The sequence below is a fragment of the Pseudopipra pipra genome, chromosome 1, assembly GCF_036250125.1.
Source record: "Pseudopipra pipra isolate bDixPip1 chromosome 1, bDixPip1.hap1, whole genome shotgun sequence".
NCBI lineage: Eukaryota > Metazoa > Chordata > Aves > Passeriformes > Pipridae > Pseudopipra > Pseudopipra pipra.
The window spans coordinates 67,473,570-67,485,149 of record NC_087549.1 but is presented as its reverse complement, the minus strand read 5'-3'; the positions used below and the strand labels follow the sequence as shown (position 1 = coordinate 67,485,149).

At 40.1% G+C, this 11,580-nt stretch overlaps 1 protein-coding gene across 1 annotated transcript in view; it reads left to right on the top strand.

Moving 5' to 3' along the window:
* The first annotated feature begins 637 nt into the window (after positions 1–637).
* Positions 638–11,580, top strand: part of INO80C (INO80 complex subunit C) — a 28,978-nt gene continuing 18,035 nt past the window's right edge. Inside the window, exon 1 of the mRNA XM_064660094.1 lies at positions 638–848. Within this exon, the coding sequence (XP_064516164.1) occupies positions 717–848 (132 nt within the window). The 5' untranslated portion in view covers positions 638–716. The remainder of the gene's footprint in view (positions 849–11,580) is intronic.

Sequence of the window (11,580 nt, the reverse complement as noted above, 5' to 3'; positions counted from 1 at the left end):
TGACCACAAGGAACACTTACTGGTTAGGGTCCTCAGAGCTCACCATCTGAGAACTGAAGGGAGCAACTAAACCCCTCTGAATATTTTATTGAGGCAACTGGAACAAAAGCTGACACGTCTGAGACTCACACACCATTCTCATCGTTATGAGGGCGTTTCGATAAGCTTTATCTCGCCTTGGGCAGGTTACGGCAGCAGCTGCCCGCAGGCCCAGCACACACTGCTGCGCCCGCTCTGCGCGGTGACAAGGTCCCCATCTCCGAAACCACAGCCTGAGTTCAGCCGGGTCTCGCACAGCTCTTTATTGCACACCTGCAAAGGTCTCTGTGGCACACAAGACTCACACCCAGCGCCCTTTCCAGCATCGCTCACCCTCGACGGCGAGCAAACCCACACCTCGACACACTGTCACCTCCCATGCACACGGGCTCCCCGGGGCCGGCTCTGCTGACACAGCAAGACCTCCAAGGAGGGGCCTGCGACACTGCAGGGCAACGAGGAGGAGGCCGAGCTGCTCCCTCCGAGGCCCCGGCCGCGGCGGCTCCGAGCTCGGTCCCTCACAAGCTCCGGCCGGTGCCCCATTCGCTTCGCCCGCCCCGGCCCGGCCCAGCCGGGGGTAGAGGGGGCACGCCGCCGCCACTGCGCATGCGCGCACAGCGCCGCCACCACGCCCGGGGAGGGGGAGCTGTGCCGGCCGCGGAGCCGAGCGGGGCGGCATGGCCAGCCTGCTTCCCGCCGCCGCTTCTCCCGCCGGCGCCCCGTCCCGCAGCAAGAAGCGCCCGTCGAGCCCGGGCACCGGCGGCGGTCCCGCCAAGAAAAAGAAAGCGGCGGCGCCGGGTGGCTCGCAGGTAATGGTGGGAGTGGGCGACCAGCGCGCATGCGCGGCGGTGACCTTCTCTTACTTTCCCTTCCTTTCCCTGTCCCGCCCCCTCGGCGGGGATTGTCCCCGTTCCCGGTATCGCCGGGTATCCCGGGACACGGCATCGCCTCCCGCCCGGGTTCCCGCGGCACTCCTGCTTCCTCGCTGGAAGCTGCCGAGTCCCAGAGAAGGGCTGGCCGCTGGGTGCCTGCCGGGGGACCGCCATGTCCCTCGGGCTTACAAGTCCCTTCCAGGCGTTGAAATGCCGAGTTTCGGGCCGCTTCCTTCGTCTCCCTGTATCGTGGAGGTTGTGTCCCCTCGATGTGTACAGCTGGACTGGTGGTGTCGTTCTCACGCCTTCCCCAACCGGATGTGTGGGTCTGAGGCAACGCTTTACCGGGATGCGGTGGGAGCTGCGTTTGGAAGCACCGAGATGTCCGGTGTGGTCACAAATGTATGGTGACACAAGCGTGTGGTCACACAAGCGTGCGGTGACACTTTCTGATCAAACCGCCCCGCGGCTGTTCATTGTTCCCCGCGCTCAGCCTTCAGCTTTGTACCTGAGCTCTGTGCACACACCCCCACGCATAAACCTCTGATCGCGCGCGATGGCGATTTTAGTTCGAGGTAGCTGATGTGTCACGGAGCAGACACTGGTGCTGGACAGAGCACAGCTCAATAGCTGCTAGTTCTGCTGTGTGCGGCTCAGGTGGCCTTCTCTCAGTTGGGCTAAGTGAGCAGAAGACTTAAACGTGAAATGAAGATGTAACCTCAGAGCCTGAGTTTCAGGAACAGGGCCAGGGGAGGGAGAAGGGCTATTAAGGTGAGTTTCTTCTAAACTCCAACCCTCAGTCACAGCGGGTGGTACAGACTGTTTCTGCATCATGTGACACCACCACCCAGTTAATGTCATCTGCCTCTTGATAAGGGAAACATCTCATGCTCCAAAACTAAGTCCCAGAAAGTCTTCAGAATCAGTATGTGACACCTGTATAGACTTGAGATGCCATATATCTCAGATTACTTCTTCAAGAAAGATTTTGGTAGCTAAAGTGGTCAAAAGATGGTTGGAAAAAATGGCTGTCTTTTTTCTTTCCCCTGGAAATGACTCTTCTCAGTCATATTTCATGAACTATAACAGTAGCTACAAAGTATGCCCTACTACTAGTTAGGTTGCTTATTTTCACGTGAACCATCAGATCAAGGGAATGTTTATGCGTTTTTCAGCAGATCTTCTCTCCAGGCAAATAAAAGCCATTGTGCACATGCCAGAGCACAGGCAGAAACCCTTCCTCATTTGAATGATCCTCTTGTAACACTTGTTTTCACCCTGTGGCAGTTCCATGGTTTCTTGACTGGTGGGCTTATCCCTAGGAGAGGGAGTACACACCATAGTGCTTCAAGTCACTAACAAACTGCACCACATCATGTTTCACAACTTTTTCAAGGTGGGATACAGATAACAATCTGGATTTTCCCCTGTGGAGCAAGCTGCTCTGTGCATGTGTGCATGTGTATGCAGATATAAAACATTATTTATTTATATATTATTTAAATGTGTATAGAATCATTTATATTTAAAAAACTTCCCCAAACCCTTCTGCCTCTAAAATTGTTTTCTGAAGTGGATGCCAAACTAAAGCTTGTGGACAGCTTCCAGTATTATGAGACTTTTCTTACTGAAACTGTGTTTCAATACTGCTTGATAAACAGTTTTTGTAATTTTTCTCACAAGTGATTTCAGTGGAGAAAGATGTAATTTCTCAACACTGCGTCCGAGTTACCGTATACATTGATTGACTTCAGCAGTGCAGATCAATCCAATAAGGAAAAGAAAAAATGAGTCTCAGAAAAAGTAACCTCAGGAGTGGGACAAGGAACAGCTCGTTGATCTTCTGGCAATCTCATTCAATGTTGCTGACTAGCTCTGGAGTGAGGCAGTTCAAACAGAAATGAAATGGGACTTTGCATTTTTTGACTTAAAAACATTGATCATCGAGCACCTTCTGCTGCTGTATGTTATTTAATCTTAATCTCCAGCAGTCCTTAAAAGACCTTGGTTAATTGCTGAGTAATATACTTTTTCTGGATAAGGAACCTGTGACACAATGAAACAATAATTCTAGTCTAATGAGCTATTCAAAATGTAGCCAGTCAACAAGCACTTAATGCTCTCTTTTTTTATAATATACTCAATCTTTAAGTGGTTCAGTCAGTCAGGGACTAGGTCATCCATGACTTAAATACTTTTTCTGAATATACTATATACCAAATATCCAATCATGTGGGATTTTTATTTTATTTTGGTTTTTTAACTCCAAACAAGTGGCATTCATCTGGAGCCTGATTATACACTTTTCATGCACACCAGTTTCAGCACAAGTTTGGAGGTAGCATTTGTTAATCTTCTGACCATTCACTTTCCTAATTAACCCCTTTGATATTTTACAGCCTTTTATAGCCTGTTTTCAGCCCTTTAGAAGCTAAATGTGTCCTGCCATAGGTCAGCATTAAATGATTTCTATTTTAAGCAAACTGACATTCAGAAAGGGATAGAGAAATAGTGAATTATTTCTTAGTTAAGTAACAAACTACAGGTAAGGGAATCCCTACTGGGAGGTTTATAACTACTTGCAGGGGTCAACTTAGAATCTGGGGACTTTCCATTATATTAACTAGTAACTTTTGCTGAGAACCTTGTGCCAACCTATGTGAAAATACACTTCACATTGTTCCAGCTGTGAACATACCCACATCTCTGATTCCATCATTGTGAAATTAAACAAAAAAAGATTTTTGTAAGTTCTGCAAACCACATACTTATTTTTTTCTTTTGTGCGCTCTATGTTACAAGTAGCTATCACAGTGCTCACCCTGAAAGACAGACCAGTCTGGTAAGAGTGTAAATTTAAAAAATGTGTTTATTTTTTATATAACAAATTTGCTTAAGCATAGCAATGTAATCAACTAGTTTGAGTAACTGTGTGTATCCTACAAGAAGACACACAGAATTACACAGCATACAGATTTTTTTAAACTCCAATTTGATTCTGTTTCTCCAGCATGTGAATTGCTACTTTCTCTAAGACACACTTTAGGAACATTACTAAGAAACATTCTTCATCATTTGGTTGGAGCATGGTGCTCATAATGCCAAGGTTATGGGTTCAATCCCCATATGGACCATTCAGTTTAAGAGTTGGACTCGATGATCCTTGTGGGTCCCTTCCAACTCAGAACATTCTGTGGGATTTGTGTGAGTTACCGACCCAAAGGTATTGAGCCATGTTTGTTTTGGAAGCACATTGTACGTAGGGCTTGTCAGTCATGTCAGCAGAAGGAGACACATGCTTTTTAGATATAATGTCTGTATTTACCAAACGTAAAATTAAAAATGAGTTTACAGGAAAGTATGATTGCAAATTGATTACTTCACTTTCATTAGCATTACACAATTATTCCTCCCATGCTGTTGTGCCACTGAAAAAGACCTCAGTCTGTGCTGCAGCAATGTTGAGGATTATTATGTATATTAAATGGTAACATTAATGTCTCAAAACCAATACTGTGTCATGATTTACACAGCACCATTCAGTCAGATGTCCCTGCCCAGTGGTTCCCAACAGCTGCTGTGCTGATTCAGCTCCATTGCTGGCTTTTGTGCGGACTTGTCTCCAGGTCTTCTGTCTTATTAATTACTATCACTTAGCCTGGGTTAGAATCTTGGACACTGATCTTAAAATGCCACTGGTTCTTCTACCTTAATGTTCACACTATTATTTTTATAAATTATACAGCAACAGGAAGCTTTAAAAAGAGTATATTCTAGACGTAGTTAATGAAACACAATGCTTGCCTGTGACATCCAACAAGCTTAAAGATAAAATTTCCAGTAAGATAAGAGAATGATTTGGAAAAAAAAAAACTCTGATTTTTTCATAGGACAATTAAAAAGAGAAAATATGCTAAATATTTTGGTAAATCTATATTTGCTTGCGTTATTTGTGAAACAACTTTAGACTTAACCTGATGAAGTATAATAAACACTTTACTTTGAGAATGACATCATGTTTTGTCTTACATTTTTAATTGATGTAAACTGCCCTGTAAACTACAGAAATACACAGAGAATATTTTTTGCTTCCCTTCTCTCCATTGCTGTAATAACAGCAGATCTTGGTACTATTTAGAAAATAAAGGTCAAACTTCTGTAGTGGTATTTAGAAGTTAAATTATTAAATATATGGATTTATCTACAGTTAGGATTATTGCAGCAATACTAGTAACTTTCATTTTATGTAACTAGCTCTCATTTGTATACTTAACACTTTCTGTATTTCTTGTTCTATGCTTAAAAATAAAAGCTATACAACAATATTAGAAAATAAAATCAAAATGCTTTAAAGTTACCATCCTCTTAAATAAACTCTTCTAATATACAACATGAAAAAAACCCAAGTGACTCTAAGATGCTCTTAGAAATCCATTTTTATTTTAAAGATAACTAAATTATGATTGTATGTCATAAACTGAAGATCATCAGATTTCAAAGTTCTGATAGAGAGCTGTAACTTCAACAAGTGGACTTAAATATATACATGGTTGCCGTTACATACTCAGAAGCTGCCCACTAAAAACAGAGAGCTTACCCTAGTACATAAATAGCATAGAATTGGACCCTGAACCATCAGTAAATTTAATCAATTCTCCTGTTACGCTATTTTACCGAGCCTATCGCTTTTAGTAGGAAACCATCAAATCAGTTTAAAAATTACTTTGTTTTAAAGAGTCCCTTTGATCTGGCTGTAATTTCCTGAAAAACGAGGTTAGGGTGAAGGAGTTTAACTATAGAATTGGCAAGTACAACTGCAACTACTGAGGTGAACTACTGTTCTCCATGTTCTGGGACATATATCTGCTCTAGTGCAGCTATCGTCATTATGCATTAGACTACACTTTTTGTGTTAAAACATCTCTCAGCCCTTAGAATTATGACAGTAACTGAAAATATGTGAATTTAACCAATGAAGCAGTGCCAGTCTGAAGCTATTGCTTGCTTGGAGTGATATCTTTAAAAGATATAATGTGTTCCCATGGGATGTTAATTCAAACGTAATTAAATTGATTTAAATGACACTTTGATAAACTATAGATATCTTGATACATTGCAGGTGATTGCTAGTTACTGGTAAGAACTGCTAAGGGGAGCTCTTCAAGTTCAGCCAGTTGCACACTTATTCCCAACCCTACCAAAGAGTCTTGGCTCTTACAAAACGAGCAGCCACTTTAAAACAAATTGGCATGTCTCAACAAGAGTTTGAGCATGTAGTGTTTAAATTGAGATAGCTATCCTACGCATAGGTAACGTACTCTGGCATCACACTGCATGTCACCAGACCACAGAGCACTGAAAATTCCCCAAACCTGCAGTTCTCTCTATGAAGTTCTCAGAGGGTCACTGCTTCCATCTCCCAATCCTTTCAGATGCTGCACCACAAAGATACTTTCTGCAACAAAGCTGAAAGTGAATAGCTGAAATACTCATCCCAAAAAACATCTTATTTTCAGGCAGTTCACTAATGAGAGCCAGGATTATCCAGTTTTTGTCACTTGCACATTTGAAGTCAAATCTGTTAAAGATCCAGAATCTCTCTGTGCCTGATGGGGAAAAATGGTAATTAAAAGACAATTAGCAGATTTTCTAGAGAAATCTGCCAACATTTGTGTGTATTTTAAGTTTAGCTTCATTTTTAAAAAGGGCATTGTTTTTATAGAGCAATCTGGTTAAAATGGACACTGTCAAAACAGAGCTAAGAACTGACTTTACTTGACATGTATCCCATTTTGAAGGCTTCAGATGGTCTGCAATCTTAAAAGTATGTGAATTTCTAAACCATACTGTGCCAGTCTCAGAGAATTATCTACCCCCCAACCAAATGTGATTAGATTTTAAATTTAGAGTAAACACAGATGGGTTATGTTGTAGAAAGGCAAAAGCACATGTGTGTTGGCTTTTACTATGGGTGTCAGTATGCTGGTGTCGTGGTTTTTTTACTCTTCTCCACTTATCCTAGTAGATAATTTTAATCTTTCTTTTAGCAAACCGGAAATGGAGTCTTACTGTGATCACATCTAATTTCAGGATTCATAATAAACATGGAAGAAACTTAGGAGAGTTAATAAAGATGGCTCACTGCTTCTATCGTAAGGAGATAGAATAGGATGGGTCATTTTTTGAGAAAGAAAGAGCAATGTAAAACACCTCATGCATGTACCTTAGAATGACATTTTTTCTGGGAGGTAGTAATGCTAAAAAATGGTCTCAGAATCCAGTTAGTTCTTTAAAAGGTTCAGATTAGCAAAAGAAAATGTGGAATAACTTAACTGTCTAGATAGTGCAGATTTATAGAGGTATCAGACTGTTTTTCACATTTTTCTAAAGTATAATACTTGTGTTGGGTAGTAACTTCAGTTCTTGCTGTAGCAAGGCACTGGTAGTTTTATCAGTGTATTTATTTTGGATTAGAAAAGCTAATAGAAATATTAGTTTGGTAGCCTGGGAGGGTTTTGAGCACATTTTTCAAACATTCCAAGAAAACAAACGGAAAGATTAGCTGTTTATTTAGACCTGCAGAAAGCCATAAAAGTTGTGAAGTTGTGACACTCACTGTGTTGTGAAATACACCTGGTCTTGACAGCAGAATTCATATCCATGAACAGCATGTGTTGCCTCACTGCAAAGCATTCCTGCAACTTCCAGAGGCTCAGTTAGGCAATGCATTAGTTTCTTCTTATCAAAAAGGAAAGAGTCCAAGTCTCTTCCTATCTTCTTCACTGTTATCCCACTCCACAAGTCTTGGCCGCGTTCTGCTGCCTGCATCATGCCAACTTTGGTACTCACCAGACCTGTTCCCACTGATAGAAGTCAGCAGTCAGAAGACTAACTTACCAAACTTTCCCCCTCTCCTGAAAACTGCGTTGTCTCTGCTGCATTGATGAGCTGAATGGATTCACAGGGAGGTCTTGTGCTACAGGGATGTAGCACAAGAAAGAAACACGACCATGTGGCAAGGAAAACCACTTTTCCACTGCAAGCATTCAAGTCTTTTTTCAAATCTGAAACAGCAACTTCCCAAGTTAAGTATAGAATGACTGCTTAAAGTTTGGTTAGGTATGTATCAAGTAGAACATATTTGAAGAAAAGGTTACTGGCGTCCCAGGACCACAGGGGATGGTTGTCAGGCAAGGGAGAAAGTTATGTGAAAACACTAATCGTTTAGCAGAAAGGAGTAGGGAGTCAACACCTACTAGGAAACTGTGTGAAATTTATGTGCCATAAAAAGGTCTCTATTGAGTCAGTGTTGTATTGGTATGCAGTCCATCCAGCAACTTGTCTTAATTTCCCAGATAAACAGGTACATTTAATAAAAGATGACCCCTCTGTCTAAAAACTTTGTTACAATTATGCCCTGAAACCATCAGGACTACAGCAAAATACTGCTGAATTGGGACATAGAGAAATTAGGGCAGTAATTAACATGAGTTATATGACTGCTCATGACGAAAAGATCTTTTTGTTAATAAAACCACTATTTTCTATTTTATAGGGTATTGATTTCTATCCAGGGAGATGGAGAGCTGCACAGAGAGCTGTGCGATCTCTGTCCTTGGAAGTATTCAGGACCTGCTGGGACAAAGCCCTATAAGTCTAGTCCAAGGTCAGCTTTGACCCTGCTTTGAGCAGCAGGTTGGCTAGTGGCCTCCTTAGACTCCTTCCAGCTTCAGTGATTTAGTGTTACCATGTCAACTTTCAGACATTTGCTTTATGTGATTAAGATGTGTGTGTCCTCTACCTACAACAAGCAGCTGTACACTCCTTCCATGGTTCAAATATGAAAATGACCACAAAATTCAATGGCTTCATTTAGACAGTATTAATTCTCCCTACACTGTAACAATGGTTAAGTTTTCGTAGAACTGCTCTTCCCTGGAAAGAACAGGACAATATTCTTACAGCAAAATTAACTGTTAAAATGAACAAACTGAAATAGGAGAAGGCCATTTTTCCTTGACATATGCTGTGTATTCAGGCTCCTCAAACCAAACTGATAATCTGGAAAGGCTTTATTCCTTAAATTGATTACCTTTGTTTACATAGTCTAGAACTAGCAATGCTAGTTTGAGTCTCACATTACTGACCTTGAATTTTCTCAAGTCAGAAATTCCATTTTCTTGTAAATTTTTGTTAAACCCATATGTTGCAGCCAGAATTGCCTTTTATACAGATATAGAATTGCCCTTTTTATTAGCATACTTTTCATCTGTCCAAAAGGTATTTTGTTTGTTTGCTGAATAATTCATTGTGGGAAATATTCTAAAATAGAATCCTGTTAAACCAACCACTAAATATGAAATACTATGTTTCCCTTTCACCTACGATAGTGGATGTGATAGCAAAACTTCACTAGTTCTAATGTAGTGGAAAAGTCTTTTAATAGTTCTGTTCTGTTTCAAGTCCAGCAAAAAAGGCAGTCGGGATAGAAGTGTATAAGCAAAATACTGAACTGTCTGGCGCTTTTCAGATCTGCTGCAGTTCCTCAACTTCAATATATAGTATCAGGGTGAAGTGCTACAGAACTTTTATAGTTGAGTAAACAACCACCTACTTGTACAAATGTTTCTGCAGAAATATTTCAGAAATTTGCCTTGAAATTAGCTCTACCATACAACTCTCTCCTCCCTTTTCCTCCTGAGCTGCCTCAAAATAACCTACAATAGATACTTGTATTACCTTATTTTCATCTAAATTAGAATTTGCCGTATGTTTATTTTGGTTCAGTCGTCAGGGTTTTTTTTCCTTATCCAATTAAATGTAGGTATCCATAGGATAATGCACCTACAATTTTGCTGAATACAGGAGACCTGGTGTGCTCTTCAAGCTGGAATGGTTGGTGTTAAGTTTACTAGATGAAGGAAAGTGAATACAGTATTCAGGGCATGTGCAACCAGATTTTTTGTCCCATAATATGAGACAAACAAAAAAAGATGGCATTTGTAGTCTGAAGGATTTTTAAAACTAAGGTATAGTTTCTTTTCTTATCTTCCTTAAAGACCTTTGGGGCATCTGATACAATTACTACTCTCTGATACGTTATGCCTTTGATAACTTTTTGAAGGTTTGTAGAAAGAATGTTTTTACTCTTGGTTCCTGTAGAAGTGGAATGTTCCATACATCAGTGTACCTAAACTTTGTCTTTCTGAGATAGTTTTCAGGTATGACAGTCTTATGTAACTGTACACAAATGGAAAAACCTTCTGAGTAACTTTAGACTGCAATGCAGTAGTAGTGTAGTTAGCAGAAATGAAATAAAATTAGAATTTTTGTCTACTTAAAATTACAAGAAAGACAGAAGAAAGTGCTAAAGTGTGTAAAAAAATAGGAAAAATACAAAAGTAAAGTTTCATTTTCTGTATAGGTTTTTGACCAGTTAGTCCATAACGTCTTGAAGGTAAAATTTGACTATTCTAATCCCAGCGTGTTTTTTCCTAAGCAAAGTAGATAGAATAGGAGCTCTGAAAGAAAGATACACTCTGTTTTCACTTGAAACTAATTAATGGCTTTTCCTTGAAGAAATGTTGTTTTGTTTTTCTTTGTTACTCAAACATTGTTTCCTGTCAGAATGGATAATGTTTTACAGAATAAACTACAATCAAGAAACTGATTGTTTTTCTTTTTTTTTTTTTTTTCAGAATCAAATTACTTTCCCATCAGTCATAGGAGCCAATAACTTTTTGCTTTGCTTGTTGCTGATTCAGTCACATGTAGATGAATGGACTTGGATCCTTCTTCTGCCTTGGCTGAAGCCTGTTACTTGACAGAGGGATTCTGGTATGCTCCCTGAGCAGCATTACAATGTTAACAGCACATGAGCATATTGTAATCCTCCGCTCTTTTCTCCAGAAGTACTTTGACCTTAACTGTTATGTATCAGATGATGTATTTTAAACTTTAAGAAGCAGTTTAGCCAAAGTCCTTGACTGAACTGAATTTTTCTGATAGAGAAAGGAACGTATTGGCAGTTTTTATAAAAATTCAATTGTGATTTACTGTAGTCCTTTTTGCTGGTATGCTTCCATCCATTTTCAGTCTTAAAGCTCATCAATTTAAAGCCCTTTTTTTTCTCTAGAGGGATCAAAATACTCTGTTAGCTGGGCTCACTTTTACCCTTGGTGAAAGTATGACCTAACATGTGCTTTTCGATTCCACATATACTGAAAGTTTTAGCTTCAGAGGTGCTTCAGTGTGCCATTCAGCTTGTGAATTTGTCAAAGTTACAATTTTCCTAATAAAGAAAACTGTCAAGCTTTATAAGCAAGGAGTAATCCCAATCTGCCAAATGAAATCTAAAAGTAAGAGATCCTTTGCAATTATTTAAGCCGAAGGCAGCTTTGTGACAAATGCAAATTAAAGCAAGCTTTTCTGGGATAGCATGCAGCTATTCACAGTTGCGTCCCAATTACATTTTATTTGAGGCTTTTCCCCACAGGAAATAGTAATTTTTTTTCCTTTAAATATCTGTAAGTTATAAAACTTTGCCTATCACAGTACTTGAAAGTTTTAAATGGAAAAACATGTTTGGCATCTGAAATCCCCTGAGAATAAATCCAAGCTTTTTATTGAAGCTTGTTAGTCTTTTTCTGTGTTTGATAGTGTAATAATT